This window comes from Sabethes cyaneus, chromosome 2, assembly GCF_943734655.1.
Source record: "Sabethes cyaneus chromosome 2, idSabCyanKW18_F2, whole genome shotgun sequence".
NCBI classification, from domain to species: domain Eukaryota; kingdom Metazoa; phylum Arthropoda; class Insecta; order Diptera; family Culicidae; genus Sabethes; species Sabethes cyaneus.
The window spans coordinates 64,049,448-64,067,609 of NC_071354.1; the positions used below are offsets into that span (position 1 = coordinate 64,049,448).

General features: G+C 38.3%; 1 protein-coding gene across 1 annotated transcript in view; it reads left to right on the plus strand.

The window, feature by feature from the left end:
- The first annotated feature begins 16,478 nt into the window (after nucleotides 1-16,478).
- The window catches only part of LOC128737483 (uncharacterized), an 88,223-nt gene continuing 86,539 nt past the window's right edge, over nucleotides 16,479-18,162 (plus strand). Inside the window, exon 1 of the mRNA XM_053832124.1 lies at nucleotides 16,479-16,697. Coding sequence (XP_053688099.1) covers nucleotides 16,479-16,697 — 219 coding nt within the window. The remainder of the gene's footprint in view (nucleotides 16,698-18,162) is intronic.

An 18,162-nucleotide genomic window follows, 5' to 3' on the forward strand; every position in this document is an offset into this window, starting at 1 on the left:
TGACAAAATTCAAAGCAATAATCGAGCATTGGTGTCACTCATAAAGCATTCACTATCAACATCGCTTATTGATTACCCCAACGTTAGTTTCCTAACATGAAATGCCATAATCGGTCACAAAATAAAATAATCTCACAAAAAATACACTGCAGGTTATGCAAAAAAAACACTGTGAATTGAATGAACGGGCATGCAAGCACAAAACTGCAAAATCAATATTTTTTCTACGGCAAAGTAGCGATCTGATCAGTTTGGATGTCAGTTGGCTGAAACTTTTATTAATGGTAAATGGTGGGAAAAAAGTTTGTTTAAATATTCACAAATTGAATCGGCATCAACGGCGCAGTTGTTTTACGTTTAAAATGTCAATATTATATACCTACCTAACATTGATAAAATGCAGCAACCTTATTGGCGAATGACACTAAAAATAGAGGATAAAATTAAAGAATACATCGAAATGGGCAACTTTAACAATAACTACTGACATAATCAAGAAAAGTTCAACTCACCCCACCGTCCTTTGTACTGATAAAGTTTCTTAAAGCACTCAAATGTCAGCCTCAAAACAACTTACCGTTAATGGCTATATCCTGTGGGAGCTCCTGGCGCCAACTGTCGTAAAAAGAATACATACATTTTTCCCGAATTTGACCCGAATTAATATTTCCCAGCTATGTTGATAGCTGCTCCTACCGGGGAAAACTGATTTGGGCCCCACTTAAACAAACAAAAAAATAAAATAAACCCGTTTTAACAATGCCACTCACCGAAAACAACGAAATTATTAGTAGAAGCCAAACAGTGCACTGGCAACCTTTCCGAAAGTTTCCTTTGTTGTTTGAGCTCCGTCGAAAGCAACTTCATCCGTTTTGGCATTGTTGCACCCGCCATTGCCACCGCCACCGCAACGTTACGATAGCGACAAGCCATAAAAGGCCGCCAAAAATCAACATTTCCTTTTAGCACTGCAGCCGGCGGACGCAGCTGTTGGACGGCTGCTGCTATCATAGGATGGAAGGCGCCCTGCCATCCCCCTGTGCGATAACGCCTTCATTGTTTTCCCCGGAAAAAGGGAAAATTTGCAGAGCCCCGTGAACGCAGCTCTGCCCCGGAGAAACGAGGTAATGTAAACAAAACGAATTTTCGGCAACTCCGAAAGCCGACGACGATAGCTTCATCGGTTTGTTTACTCCCGCAGCGAGCGATATACTCTTCGGCTGAAGGTTTTTGGAAATAAGCATAAAACATGCTGTACTACAACATATCCTTCCGTTTCGTTCTGTTCCGATGCTGGATAATGAAGCTAGCCGGGACGGTCGGGCAGTATGTCAGGCAAACAGGAAGCTAATGTTATACTTTTCGTCACTGGGAACCTGTACGTACAGCAAGTAAGACGGCACATAAAATGTCTTAATTACTTGAAAATTTATGAATTCATCACTTAGGAATGGAGGGTGGAAGTGTATAGGATAACGATGACGATGAAAAGATGCGGTATATGTGTGAATGGGGTTTTACGGTAAGCAGGTGAGAAAATTTTGTTACTTTGTAAAGTTAATTTTTTCAGTAAAAAGAGGAACCTTGAATTTAAAGAGCTCTTAGGGGCTTTGCAACTGCAACTGTAATCAACCTGTTTTCTGTACATATATGCTATATATCTTTAAAACCCAGTTTACTATTTATGTCATCAGAAACCACTGTTTTCTGTGCAAAAGATTTCTATCCGCTAACCGGATTGGCCACCATATGCAAAGCAAATCTCGTGAGTAAGTAAGTAATTATCATAGCACCTTATGGTTGGAACTTATTCGAAGCGGCAGAACACAAACGAAAGATGGAAGTAGTTTAAAAGACGATGATGATGATGACGATGATGATGATGGTATAACTGACTAAGGACTGTCATGTATTTGTGTACATTGCCAGTAGATTTCCCTCACTACATAGCTGCTGCTGGAAACAGTAAGGATAGCGTGTGTATAGCGACAGCACCACCTTTAGGCTATTTAGATCCCGACGATGATGGGTGCACTCAGTCTGTTTGCAAAACACAAACAGGATTAGTTTTCGTGCCGTATAGCCAAGCTTTCTTCCTGCGTTTTACTTCGGCAGAGGACTGGTTTGTTCGTACATGTGCTACTACTTACTACCAAGCACTCTTCGTGAAGCGCACATATCGATTCAAGCGCATCCACGTACACGGGCAAACATAGTAGAATCCGTGGTGGAAGCGACTTTTGTTATATGCTCAGTCAGTATGTATCCATGCTGGTAGTGTGATTGCCGCCTGCTTAATGCATACTCAGTTATTGCACTGCCGATAGGATTTATCAATAGGAGTTTACGTAGTTTGAAGTTTGGAGATGCATCGCACTGTTTGATTTCGAGTTCCATTTCGAGGGATTGATTGATTATTATCAATTACTGTCCATTGATTGTAAGCAAAATACCTATTCAGAAATCAAACAAATTAATCTCCTTTGCGAAAACTATTTATCATCATAATCACCATAGTTTGACAATAAAGACCAACAGTTCTGTTGATACACAACAATCAATCAAGCACAGGTACAATTTGCTTCTATCTTTTAACTTGCAAAAAATATGGCAACTCGGTGCATCTCGGAAATTTACAGAGTGGTTTAGTTCACACTTGTCTATTGTTTATCTGAGCCGTCGCAATGCATTTCGATTCATGCTTTTCGTCTTACAAGGAAACATCACTATCGGTCACAGGCTTAGAGCTTAACCATATACACCACAGTGTAGTCCTGTCGATCCAGAGCATCACTGCACTGCTCATATAGGTGGAAGTTTTTTGAGAAAACTTAACTTGAAATTTGTATGGCAATGGGACTCAATGGAGGCGCACGGTACATTGTGAATATCCTGAACCCTCAAGTAACAGAACAAAAAGAAAATGATATTGATGCTATGATATTGAAAAAGGATGATTTTATTATGCAACAAGCGTTTCTAAAATCACTTTTCTGGCGCTATAAGGCTGCTACCCTCTTGGTAGCAAAAAGAGCGCTCTTTTTGCTACCAACGGCATTGCAGGCCTACAGCGTCGTAAATACTAAAGATAAAACTTTACTTTCTTCAGCAATATTATAGATTATTACTAGCTCTACAAATGTCCCATACACAACTTTTTCAAATTCTGATTGGGTGAGGTGCAGTAATCAAAAGAGCAAAATCGAAGCGAAAATTGTATGTCAAACCAAGCCTGGTACAGCACTATTGAATTACTTTGCAGTCCCATATTCCGTTTAAAAGTTATACAGGCTGAGTAGTAATAACTGTCAGTAAACTAAATGATCACAAAAATAAGTAGCTTGCATAAATTTTAATTTTGAGTATATTACGTGTAAAGTATATCCATAACATTTGTGTTAAATTAGTCAAATTCAAATCTTTCTCCCTTTGCTTTAAGAACCGACTGGTAATCGATGTTAAAAAGCGCTACAGGTGGCACGCACGATATCCTGAGGCATTTCAACCCACTACTTCTCCAAACGTTGCTTAAAAGTGTCCACAGGTAACTTTTTCGAAGAAATAAAATTCGGAAAATGGTTCTCACACCAAGTCTGTGTAGCTTTCGCCTGGTGAGGCGGTGCAGAATCTTGTAAGAAGCAGTATGGTGTATTCTTGTAGTGTTTTTTGACGATGGGAAGTACTTGTTCGTCAAAAGATTAATATTTAGTATTGATTTTCCTGAGAAATTCATTGATTCCGACCAGGGATGGAAAAAAATCGCTTCTAGCGATCAAGATCATAGGAGCGATCAGATTCAGATTCATTGACATCACTACTTACAAGCGACAACCACTTTATCGCGATCCGCACAGATCATGACAAACCTCATGTCAGATCATGTTCACTGCATAATTGCGTTGAGAAATATAACAGATACAGACGATTGGTTGTGTGCAACGTATGAATCGCACAAACGCAATACAAACAACATGTGTGACATTTTTTCTCGCAGCTAGGTAAAATGTAACACTATGATCGACTGCTGAGACTGTTTAGAGAACAAAATTTTGTGATCTAAAGATTCACTGTTTGTCATGATCTGTGCGGATCGTGATCTGTGCGTGTGGCGATAACTCACAGATTTTATCAAAATCACTGATCTTCCATCCCTGATTCCGACGAATATCAGAAAGTTGTGATGCATATATCCGATTAGTTGGATAATTTTGGTGATCCTGTAGCAGGACCATTCTTCGTCCGAAAACAATCACAATCACTGGCTTGAGCAGCTGCCGACATCTTTCGATTCTTCCAATCTTCTGCTTTTCAGTGTAACCAAAAAACCGTTGTTTTCTGAATGGAATAAATCGAATAATATTTCAAAATATTGTTCATAGTCGAAATTCTCAGTGCCTTGGACATCTTACGTCCAGACTAATCTGGCTTCCGCCGAATTCGCTCTCTTATTCGTTTGACAGCTTCCGGTGTCCTTGCAGTGCGTTTACGGTCAGGTTTGGGGAGTATTTTTAAAGAACAAGTTTCCTTGAATCGCTTCATGGTACGAAAGATGAATCTTTTGTTTATTCCGAGTAGCTTCCGGTTCTTTCAAATATCACACGAAAATTTTTCAAAAACAGACTTATCAGAAGTTCCCTCTTTGTGTCCATGAATACGACGATTCTAATACACTCTAATACATTTTAATACACTTTAATACATACAATAATACACTTCATTGTATGGTGACAGCGGTGGGATACAATGAAGGGGCCCCCTCGATCCTAAAAACCCGCGCGGAAGGAACAAATCAAAAAAGAAATAAAACAACCGGATTAAGTGCCACTACCGACCGGACGGGTCGGCGTGCCAAATTGGACTCTCCTAATTTATTCAAAACTTATTTTACAATCGTACTTCTTACTTGCTAAAACGATCTTCGCCCTAAGGAAACTCCTCCTTCTCGAGGTAGTTCCGTCCTATTCTGCCAAGCGGCAGACCTCACGCTGTCCGTCGAGCTTTCCTCTCGCGCATACATTTTGGCCCCTCGCGTGGGAACTTTGTTTCGTCAACTCGAATAGTTCTGCGCTTCGTTGTTTACCTTAGTCGGCAAAATGCAACGGCGCATTGTTTTTGGGAACTGTTCGTTGCCGCAGGTTAAGAAACCTGCGCGTTCGTTAAACTAGAATGGTGCAAACGCGACAATTGTTTTCATTTAAGTATTTTGCCCTACCGGCGCCGTCGCTCGATCGAGTCACCGACCGGCGCGGGTAATCGAATAAAATGTGGGAATTATGTTCTGAGCCGACCGGGGCACTATGAGATATCAGGCGGACAAAAATCAGAAAACTGACTTTCACTAATCCTTTTAATGAAATTTTCTATTGATAGTAAACACTTCAATTAAGAAAAATTCAAAATAGCAAGTCTTTATACAATGTTGTTTCTGAGATAGAGGCTGTCAAAGTTGAAAAACGATATGACATGTATGCTTTTTGCCATTAAAACACGTTTGATTTCAAATCAATTTTCGAACACTATTTTCAAAGTTAAATCTTATGTTTTATACATCATTAGAAAGGCAATAAATTGAGCTTTCCGAAAAACAAATGGTTTAGACAGCTAGAGTAAAAATAATAATCATAAAAAGAATGAGAAGAAGAAAAACATGGAAAAATAAGAGAATTTTCTGCTTTGTTAGACGAGAACTTTTTTTCTCCAGATATCTCCAGGTCAATTCCATATTCTGTATTCAGTCTCAGGTATATACTACCAAATTATGAAAGAATTACGTGCCACCATGCGCCACTCTGCGAAATATAGTGTTTTGAAAATATGGGAGATTTCAAGACTAAATATATTTCCAGCGAATAACACACACACACACACACACACACACACACACACACACACACACACACACACACACACACACACACACACACACACACACACACACACACACACACACACACACACACATACACACACACACATACACACACACACACATACACACACACACATACACACACACACACACACACACACACACACACACACAAACGCGCGCGCTCAGATAACGTGATCAACGTGAAATGATGTCAACAGAAGAAGCATTTAGTGTAATCATATTTAGAAACTGGGTTAAGCAAATTTCAATATGAAATAATTCAGAGGGAGTCACCATCGAGATGTCCTACTTACGACATTATTGGAACTATGAAGAAAGCATGCGCCCCTCCTGCTAAGTTCATCGAAGAAACGCCTTCGAAAATTTAAAATTCCAATCCAATTGAGTGGGCTGAGTTCTTAGACCTATGGCCTATTTTAAGATCTATCTTCTAGATATGTTGAACTTATGGTCCAATTTCGGTGAATCTTACAAAGTTTATATGGGACGAAAGTATTTTGCAAATGAAATATATTGTGTGACATTTGTTTGCGCCTTCTCCGAGAAAACGTTGGTAGACAATTGATTACTTAAACGCATATATAGAAACTCATACGCGGCAATTTTTCTTCTGTTCTGAGTTCCTTTTATGATTTTTTGATGAGTTTCAACATAAAACCAATTTTTTTTGAGTTTTGGTTTTTGAGCCGAAAGGCCGATTTTGAAATTTTAAGGAATAAGGAACTTTTAACATTTTATGACCGCCATCTTGTCCAATATAAAAAACATTTATACATTTGAAGACAGGATTTGCAGTCTTAATGCAAAAAAAACAGATCGAAAATCGGTTGAAAATTGATCATAAAACGGCGATTTTACAAAATTATATATTAGTTTTTCGCGTATGACAAAGGTAAAAAGTTAAACCCTTTTCAAAATATGTTCGTCAAATGTTTGCAAATGTGCTCTAAAAACATATTTTAATCATAAAATCTAGGAAAACATAAAAAATCCTAAAAAGAATTCGAAAATATTTTTGTCCGCCTGCTTGTATGGAAATCCCCCATAGTGCGGGGTTGATTCATCCGGGTTCAGCCAGATGAAAAATGCGTGCATGTAATGTTACCGAGGGAAATGAGGGTCGCTTCACTTCCCCACCCTCAGAAGCTTGCTGTGCGTCTCTGCAGGAGAGGCGCAGCAATTCGGTAGGTAAAACGGGCATATTCAGATAAGATTAAATTCTGCGCGGTGGAGGAGCTCTACGTCAGGTAGAAACAGTATGCTATGGTTTTCGATTATATGTATATATTTGACTTGTCCTTGATTGTTTTCTCTTTGATAAGTGCTAAAGCCTCTTATGGCCAATTTAATACGATTCCTCAATTTAATCTAATAATGGTACCGGGTTCCTACCTCATAATGTTATAATGTTATAGAGAAAAAATAGAGTGTAATAATGTCATAGAAAAACTGAATAACGTTTGCGTACTATAATATTTGGCCTCAAGTGGCGAGTTGTAATTTCTAAGTATGTGAGTGTTGGTGAGTGTTATAATGGAATTCAAATGTAGTGTTTATGTGTGTTTTGAACAATGTAATGTTTTGTTATAATTGTATAGTATTACATTCGAAACCATATTCGATGGCTTCTGGTGTCTTCCTCGTCTCGTCTTTCGCTTCATTAAATTGTTCCTGGTTAAGTTTTTCTTCCGTGATACGCACTTAGCTCGTACCGTAGTATAGTGGTGTCGGGCATCGGTAAGAAAATGTAATGGAATGTGATTGAATGTGGCCTGATTTGATCCAGGATTTCGTCCTTCGGATCCAGGCAGGATTAGTATACGGGAGAGTAGCGGGCAGGGTCGCTACAGGGGCATGGGTAAGCAAGGCCAAAGAAGAAAGGACATAAATAACTAAGGGTTTCTACCGTTAAACCCAAATCTATTCTTGGTTTTATGCTATTTTTTCTCATAATCATAATTCAAAAATACTAACCATAATGCAAGTTTTGACTACTTTTACTTGAACCTAAACGGTACACGTTAAAAGTTATACCAACTCAAAGTTCAGAAATCAGAAGTGTTGCAAGCGTCCCCGGATTTTACTACAAAAGAAAATTTCACGTTTAGGAAGTTTCCCCTAAAATAAACAAGTTTCTGTGTTCAAGTTATCAATCAAAACCATTACAATGCAGACTCCGTGCGCACAATATACCAATGGAGAACCATTAATCACATTAATATAGAAGGCTTCTTCATCATACTTCACATGCAGACACTAGAATTGTGTTTGGAATGCACGCAGAGCCAGTGCAGCGTACATCCGTGAATCTTGCTCGACCTAAACCCTTGCTGCTGATCCCAAATTTATCGATATCATATTTCCGACTTCAAAGCAGTTCCCAACATAATCCTGCTGACTAGAGCACCTGCATGTATGTAGGTACCAGCAACTCATTCACAATGCATGTTCATTACACTGCCATGCTCATCAAAAAGTCTGCTTGACCTGCAATAAACCCGCGCAGGAAGCAAATTTCAATCATTTTCCCACAGCACCGGGTGAATATAAGTATGTAAATTGTGGTTTCCTACAAATCGGTACTCAAACAAATCGAACGATAGGATAGTAGATAGTTTCCATATAAGACAGACTCGAAAATATACTCATTTCCGTAGATTGTGTGTACATATATGCCTAGGGTATGTTAGGTAGAGAGAGACAGAACGTATTCAATTCGATTCCCAACCCAGTGCGAACCAAATCCTCCACGGGTAGGCACAATCGGGGACCATTTGACCATTTTGCATTTATCGACTCAACAAACCTCCGATGGATGGAGGCCACTGGGGAGCAAAAGGTTCGAAGTGCCTGTTGAAAAGGTTCCCAACCATCTCAGCAGGGCCAGCCAGTCGGTCCCTTTGCCCATACACCACGCCATGCGATGGAAATATGAAATGAAATGCAAATAAAATCATTAGATACGAGACCCGGTCAGTCAGTCATTCAGTTAGTCAGTGTGCTGATGTGGTTGGTATGCTGGGCTGCTGGAGGGATCCATTTTCATTAGAGTTGAATGGAAATTGATTTAGATTGGATGGCATACATTCATGCCAGCGACGCCGACGCCGTTGTCCGTTGACCGAGTGGTTCAGAGCGAAGTGCCCTACACTAATGGATGTGCGTGTGAGCAGGGATCTCGTATCAATTACCTAACATCGTTATGAGTGGTACAATCAGTGATACGTTTTGCATTTTACAGCAGAAAGCTCGAGAAGCAATTAGCAAATGACACCTGTAATATTGCTGGGTCGGTCCTGGCGGAGGACTTCCTACAAACGTTTCACGTTGCCAGTTAGTAAGCTTCTTCGGAAAATGTAGTGTATTCCACAATCATTTCACCCTAGATATAGTTCATTACTTTCACGAGAGCTAAGACTTCTGAATCATCTTTGGCTAGAAATAAAGTGTTGGGTTAGGAGAGCCAACATTCAATCTCGAAAATGAAAAAAAACGAGGTTATGAGACTTTCACGTCAAACAAAAAGTTTTACTCTATGTTCATATACATGCATTGTATAGGTACGCTCCGGGCACGATGACATGTCCCTGCTGGGTGCTTTCAACGTCTGACTATACTGACAGAGCCAACTTCTAGCCGATCCTAAGCTGGCTGGACAACGGCTGGGACCGTTCGGCACAGACCGGATGAAGAGGATTACATATTTTTGATGGTTTCGAATTTCGCACCTGTTCGAAGCTGTCTGATGGCTTGGCAAAGTCTATATGTATGTAGTCGCCACTGGCAGAAATGAACTTCGGATGGAGACGAGAGGAAAACTGTCCTGTCTGTTTATTATAAGCATGTCTGTACCCGGGCTCCGGTTGTGCTTCGGCAACCCGTTATTCAAATGGGACAAATTTGGGTCAGTTGTTGAAGCGTGTCCCGGCTCAGATGAGCTTGTTCAGGGTTCGAATAAATGTTTACGCTTATTATGATATATTTGTTCTCGATGCTGGCGATGAGCTGAAGCAAGCAAATTGAATCAGATTTGGTGTTTCGGGCCAGTCCGATGTGGGTCTATGTGGGTTCTAATCTACCGTGAATTTTTCCCCTACAAGTAGAATTAACGGCTCACTGCCTAAAGTCACCTTTTGTTGAGCTACATTCCAGTGCGTGTAACAAAGCCTACCCGGTTTAAACTGATTTATTTGATATTGTTGAAACTAAAAAAGTATTTGACTTACGGATCAGTGCCCATTGATGTGTGTCCAATTTAAGGGGGGTCACTGCTTATAACACAAACTGACAGGTTTAATTGTTAGGAATACCATGAAAAACATTCCGTAATTCCATGGCCATACAAATTCATAACATTTGAGTGGAGTCCTTCTAATATACCCAAAAGTTAACAATTAAATCGAAAAAGCCTGACCCGGTACTATATATCACTAAAACATCCCCGCTTCAAACTTTCTCCTTCGTTCGGCAACATCATCGGTGTGATGCGAGCGACCACCGACACCGACGCTGGCTGTCGTCGTACCCGCCATTTGTTGCCACTCGAAGACAAGTTGAGGAAAATGTTTAATTTTAATATTGTTCGCCCAGATGTCGCCCTCGTTCGTTTCGAATTCTAGACAGACCACAGCTCACTGTCGGTCGGTCGGTTGCTCGCTGTTTTCGCTAATCCTGGCTGACGAGCTAGAGAGACAGACAGACGGAAAACGAAATACGTTATCACCAATATGTTCAGTTTAATTTTATTAGGAAGTTTTATTTGCTCGTTCAGAATAACATATGTTTTAGTAGTACAAGCGCCAGTTCGTCGCTCTGGTGGATTCCCTTAGGAGAAATTACATCATTGGATGTAGAGTGCCATAAGTCCCATCAGTTTGTGGGTTGTTCATAGTGAATTTTTGTAGTTATTAAATAATTTTTTTGAATATGTACAAAATGGTTTAAACAGCAAACTTTTGCTATATTGAAATTGCTTTTTACTGCTTACTTCTTACTTCTTACTTCTTACTTCTTACTTCTTACTTCTTACTTCTTACTTCTTACTTCTTACTTCTTACTTCTTACTTCTTACTTCTTACTTCTTACTTCTTACTTCTTACTTCTTACTTCTTACTTCTTACTTCTTACTTCTTACTTCTTACTTCTTACTTCTTACTTCTTACTTCTTACTTCTTACTTCTTACTTCTTACTTCTTACTTCTTACTTCTTACTTCTTACTTCTTACTTCTTACTTCTTACTTCTTACTTCTTACTTCTTACTTCTTACTTCTTACTTCTTACTTCTTACTTCTTACTTCTTACTTCTTACTTCTTACTTCTTACTTCTTACTTCTTACTTCTTACTTCTTACTTCTTACTTCTTACTTCTTACTTCTTACTTCTTACTTCTTACTTCTTACTTCTTACTTCTTACTTCTTACTTCTTACTTCTTACTTCTTACTTCTTACTTCTTACTTCTTACTTCTTACTTCTTACTTCTTACTTCTTACTTCTTACTTCTTACTTCTTACTTCTTACTTCTTACTTCTTACTTCTTACTTCTTACTTCTTACTTCTTACTTCTTACTTCTTACTTCTTACTTCTTACTTCTTACTTCTTACTTCTTACTTCTTACTTCTTACTTCTTACTTCTTACTTCTTACTTCTTACTTCTTACTTCTTACTTCTTACTTCTTACTTCTTACTTCTTACTTCTTACTTCTTACTTCTTACTTCTTACTTCTTACTTCTTACTTCTTACTTCTTACTTCTTACTTCTTACTTCTTACTTCTTACTTCTTACTTCTTACTTCTTACTTCTTACTTCTTACTTCTTACTTCTTACGTAGGCCATTACAAATATTTTTTAAAGTTTTTGTCCTTTCGATGTTTGGACACTGAAGGGAGGGCGAAAACATGATTTAAAAAAAAAACAAAAAAAAATTAAGCGACTTAAACGTTTTTACTTTAGTTTTGATCTAGAAAACCAAATCTGTTTTTACTTTTCGTTTGCACGTTATTATTTTCCATGCAAAGACATACCAAAAGAGAGGTAAAATCTGAAAAAAAAATTTGTCACTGTTTGGTGAATACATTGTTTGAACTTCCACTTTTGTTTCGTGCTAGAAACGTTAACACTACGCCATAGAGCCCACAGACTATTAATTTTATTCAAAAAATTTTGACTCATGCCCAAAAAATTGTTTTTGATCTACGATTTTTAAAGCCAATTTCGGAGGAGGGAGGGGGCGCACAGTGGGACGGATTCAAAAAAAAAAGACTGACATTGATATTTGATACGAAACTATTAAAGATATCATCTTACATCATCTGCAAAGTTCACCGAACAGCCGATTATAGACCGTTTTCAAATGTAAACTATTCTTTTTAACATTGAACAATGTGTCTTTAAGGAGAAACCGAAAGTGGCTAACGTTATTGTGTTAGTGCGACAAACACTGTACTATACATCTCATGTGTTCGTTAAAAACCTAAACGTTTATTTGAGTGTTGCATAAGTATTAGTAATATATGTCAAATAGCGGAGCTTGCAAACATAAACACAGCTGATCCGCAGCCAACCGCACCGATTACGAACATCCCGAAATATAGTTTGTTTTCTTTATCAAGACATTCCGATGCATTTTGGGATGCCAGCAGCAACTAAATAATGCCTAGGTTCAATAGGATGGTTAATTAATCCCTTTGCATTGAAGCTTAGTTTTTGATTCCTGGTCAGCTGATCGTTTGTTTACATCAAGCTCTTTAAAAGCTCATTGATGTGGTGAAACTTTGAGACCGTGGTGCTGTTTTTTCGGAAATCGCTAGTGCAACGACATATGTGTGCAACCAAATATTTATTAACTAATTCCAGATTATACGTTTTACGAACACGTTATGATCTATATGATCAATTAAATTCATTTTTAATGAGCAATTATATTTTGCTGAGCGTTTGCTGATATATAGCGGATCGGTAAATGGAATGACAAGTTTTAGGAAATTACAACAGTACTGATTACGAGGCGAAAGCGTGCACTGCCAATACAGATGCATTTTTAAGGCACAAAACAATACATTCATCGAAAGGTAGCCATTTATCCAGCCATCTTTGAGCCATTTTCGGGTTCCCCTTAATTTTGGAAAATCAGAACTTCTTCATGTATCTTTGCCTTTTTTGACAGCTTGAGAAATAAATTTCAAAATTTTAGTTGTCACCCGTTAACTGCTTCTGACTACTCACCACTAACTACTCACTGCTAACCTCTCACTACTCGCTACTCACTACTCATTTCTAACTTCTCTCTTCAAACTACTCACTTCTAGCTACTCACTTATAACGACTCACTTCTAACTACTCATTTCTAGCTACTCACTTCTAGCTACTCACTTCTAACTAATCAGTTCTAGCTACTCACTACTCACTTCTAACTACTCACTTCTCACTACTCACTGCTCACAACTCACTACTCACTTCTAGCTACTCACTTCTAACTTCTTACTTCTCACTTGCCCTTACTTACTTCTTCCTACTCACTACTCACTTCTAGCTACTAATTTCTAGCTATTCACTTCTAGCTATTCACTTCTATCTACTCACTTCTAACTGTTTATTTCTCACTTGTCATTTCTTACTTCTCACTACCCGCTACTCACTAGTCACTTCTAGCTACTCACTTCTATCTACTCATTTCTAGCTACTCACTTCTAGCTATTCACTTCTAACTACTCACTTCTAACTACTTCCCTACTCACCACCGCACCACCACTAGATACTAACATGTATCTAACGGTTGATGAATATAACAAATAAAAAGTTTTATTTGGCATCAATATCATTAGGTTCAATGGTTCAAAAGTCATAAGCTTTTAAAGAAAGAAAGGCTGGCGAAATCGATAATTGTTAGGACCACCCTAACTCAGAAAACGGCACCTCAAGTACCAGATGCAAAAACCCTGGGCCCATTATCTTCTAAAAAAGCGTAAATTCGCAAAATTTGAACAAAATCCGCGTAATTTTCAGTTTGGATGCATCTTTTTTTTCATATAATTGCTGAGTAAGCAATAAATTATTGTTGAGTTGAGTAAGTACATGTAAAATTAAGTTATAAAGGAAATATTAATCTTTGATATACGTAAAGAAATAAATCTATAGCTTGTTAAAGGTCTAGTTTATGGGTTTACACCCCAAGCAGCGTAATTTCGGTACTTTTAGTTGCAGCGCTTATTTATAACCGGAATTAGTCATATAATCAGTTACTACAACAAATTCATAACAAATGAGTTAGTAGGGTAATAATATTAAACTATACGTCATTTGCTGTAATTACCATTTTCGGGAATAAAATAATTGGAATCGCAGAAAAACCGTTGGTTAATGACGGTTAATCCATTTTGGACACATTTTTATTGAATTTTTGCATATCAAAAAAGGGTCTCGATTTTGGCACGGTTCAAATATTGGCTACATAAGCGCCATGTATTTGTCGGGAACTTCAAATTCCTACTGTACCTGCACACTCGCAAAGCGTACAAACTCGAAGCGTCTTTCTGCACAGCCCACTCACAAAGCCAACAACTCGTGAGTTGCCAGCAGTGCGAGCAGCACGCCAAGATGTATGATTTTGTATTACTTCTTCTTTTCTTCTTCATCTTACGCCCTCGTTTACATAAGCGAGTAAGAGCACGGGCCCTCACGAGTGATGGTGTATCGACTACTGGGTGCGTGTGTACGAAAATTAAACTAAACGAGTGCAGGTTTCGCAACACTGGTCAAAATTTCTGTCAAAAACCAGAAATTCTCCAATTTGCACCCTGGCTTCATGGAGCATAAAAACCACAACCGTTTCTATTTCAATTTTGTAGACGATATTTGATATAATATAATCTTGTCGATCCACAGGTAGTTTCTGATTTATTCCTTTTTTTCTCATCCGGTCCACTTGGAACATTGATGCAAGTCATAATCGCGAAAAAATGAATCCCTATTAAAAGAGCCAACCCCTTGAAACAAGCTCTATCCGCACGGTACAGCTGGATGTACACACTTAAAAAACTCAGCAAAATTTGCCGAGATTTGGACAGCCGAGCGTTCGGTGAAAATTTCAGTTTTGCAAATCGACGTTTACGGATCTTTACTAACGTTTGGCATCATAAAAAATTTTACCGAACGCTCGGCTGTCCAAATCTCGGCAAAATTTTGCTGACTTAGGTACTTTTTTTAAGTGTGTACATTCTGCTTTTCTGATCCATAATTATTCCTCAATCAATCATTCAAATGTTAAGGAACTGGCAGAATAATAGTCCGAGCAGATCAAGACTACTTGTTATTGTTTCAAAACTTAAGCAGCAATCACGATTGCTACTTACGAGCTTTTTATGTATTAATCGTTGAAATAGATGGTGCAGTCGCAGTCTGACTGTAGAGGACCTGCTGGACCTTGGTATTGGCCGTTTCAGGGAAAATGTAGATATCCGACCGTTAATTTCATATTCCATAAGATTTGACACTCGCCAATTTGTAATTGTCGGTTTGAACTAAGTGAAAATTGAATGATATTCATAGTATACAGTTTTTCATTCAACCGTCTTTATTTTGCTGAAACAGTCAACTCAATAGCGATCAGCGATAGTACTTTTCAATCAAGAATCAGCGGCCCCACAGAGGAAATGTCACATCCTAGCTAAGCACAAACAATCTACCAAATGAAACAGCACATACATACGAACCACCCACCCTTGCGCGTACACACTCGTACCCTAGTTTGCATACCATAAGCGAAAGCTATACCAATCCAACCGGGAGACTTTTCATTTTCATCCGTCTTCTGAAAATCCTCCTGCCTGGAGAGCGACAGTCGACACACTCGGTAGGCGCCTATCGGAAAGTTCATATCTCACATAGCTCCACTCCGAAGCACTCCATCGGTTTTTCTTGATCTCACAGACGACACTCTGGCCGGCGGAATGTTGCATGCTGTGCGACACATAACTTATTTATATGCAAATTTTTCTTGACGATGCACACACATGTTGACTCGCTTTCGTCCTAATGTCGTTTGTGTACACACACCGCTAGTTTCGTTCCTTTATGTGCGTTTTTTTCTGCTCTGCAGCCATTTTCCGACGATGCTCTTTTATGTGACCCCGTGCGGTGGACAGCCAATAGGAAGTTAAAACAGGAACTAGCTTGCTGACTGAAAAATGCAACTTGTAGAAACACGTGAGATTAGTTTCCCTGCTAGAAATATGTCAGTTGGAAACCTTTTTCAGTGGTGTTATCTAGCAATTAATTCAGCTCTAGTTCAAAATATTAAATTGGAGGACCAAAACGGAAAAGAGAATATCAAGAAATTTTATATGGGGATAGTTCACAAGGTTATATCTTAATTTGGCAAAATAGGTCACGTTAAAGAGAAACATTGTCGCATGACGACCGCAGCCAAAGCAGCTAAAAATATATTATCCAGTAATCTGATCAGATTTTCTTCATTTTCTCTGTTTCTTCCTGACGTTGTATAGCACCAGAACCTCGGCCAACGTTGCCTAATCCAGTGCGGTCTGCCTTCGCCGTCCTGGTCGCCAGCCAACAAGGGGTGTCACAATGGAATTCAAACCATCCAACACGGCCACGATTGCGACGATAGACAAAGGCAACCCGCCGCTACCGGCTAGCTTGCTGCATCCGCCTGCCTCTCCCACCAATGTTGGCTGCTGTGCGATAGGACGCCGCACACCCCCTCGGCCACCGTCGGAGATCTACTTCGAGAGTCGAGGCAAATGCTGCAAAAAATTGCTGCGATACAACGGATATCCTAACAAGGTAAGTGACAGACGCCTAGATGGACACACACAGTTCGAGGGTACGATTCGATGGCCCCGGCCGTGGCGGGTGGATGCGATGGTGCGCTTTGGCGAAGTGATGCGAACGAAATGAAGCAATTTCCTTATTTATGTGGATTCTGCGTCCTCGTCCATGTCCGTTTTTGCATTATAAATAACACTAGTAGGTAATATTATTTTTTATTACACAAATCTCAGTTCAAGCTAGTTGATGCGCTGAGTATGAATTACTAATTTGGGAATAGAAAAGAACCCTTGGGTAGTTTCTTTTCTTTTATTAGGCCGTCTACATGAGAGCATATTGAACTCATCTATAAAATATTTGTATTATTTCCAGTGGCATTCTATACTAATCAATTTATGTTATAAATACCATAAATGTTAAGTTAAAATCATTTATATTACAGTGATTTACCGATTTTATCTACCCATCCGAAAATTTTTGGTAGATATATTTGGAAAGTAGACAATTTTGGAGAAAAATAAATTGCTCCAAAATAATTTAAATGAACAAAAAATATTGTAATTATTAATCATTTTTTTCAATTATGTATTATTTCAGCGTAATTTTACGCATAGGGCTCATTTTATTCATATCAATCATTAGCCATAATGCATGTCAACTCAGCAATATTATGAAAAAAGACATATCGAAATTCAAAATTGCTCAGATTTTATTCAAATTTTGTGTACTTATTCCTTTACAGTAAATTTTAGATCCGTATTTTCATTTGGTACTTGGGATTCTCTTTTCGGAGTCAGTGTGGTCCCAAAAGTTGCCATTTTTCCACCTTTCTTTCTTTAAAAACTCATAACTTTTGATCCATTGAACCGATTTAAATTATGTTAATACCAAATGGAAAGTATTTTAATAAGCTTTTCAGAAAAAAATATTGGACTGAAGCCCAAACTTTCTTTTTATTATCGCAAAAACATTGAAAAGATTCACTTTTTATGTTTTCATGGTGTGTAGACCAAAGGAACTCTAAGTTTTTATAAAGTGTCGAGAATACAATGGAGACGCATGGTTTTTGTTTATACTTGTAATAAAAGGGGTTTTTGACAAAGAAATGTGTCTCATATAAAACGCCATTCGAGTCCATTGCATTTACGCATCTTTATTCCTTAAAAAAAGAGTATCTCAAAAACTGAAAATGTTACAGGTCTGTTTTTTGTCGTATGTCGTATGGAAACAACTAGCTTGCCATTGAAAGTACATATAATGAAAAAATAAAAAACGAATATATTAAATGTTTTAAGTGATTTTAAGAGGCTCCTGAAAAAATGTTTTTGCAATCATAAAAAAATTTGAACATCAGTTTATTGTTTTTTATAATTTGTTTCTAACTCATTAAAACACCTTTTATTTGGTAATAAATTATTAAAATCGGTTCAATGGATCAAAAGTTATGAATTTTTAAAGAAAGATAATCTTTTGATTAGAA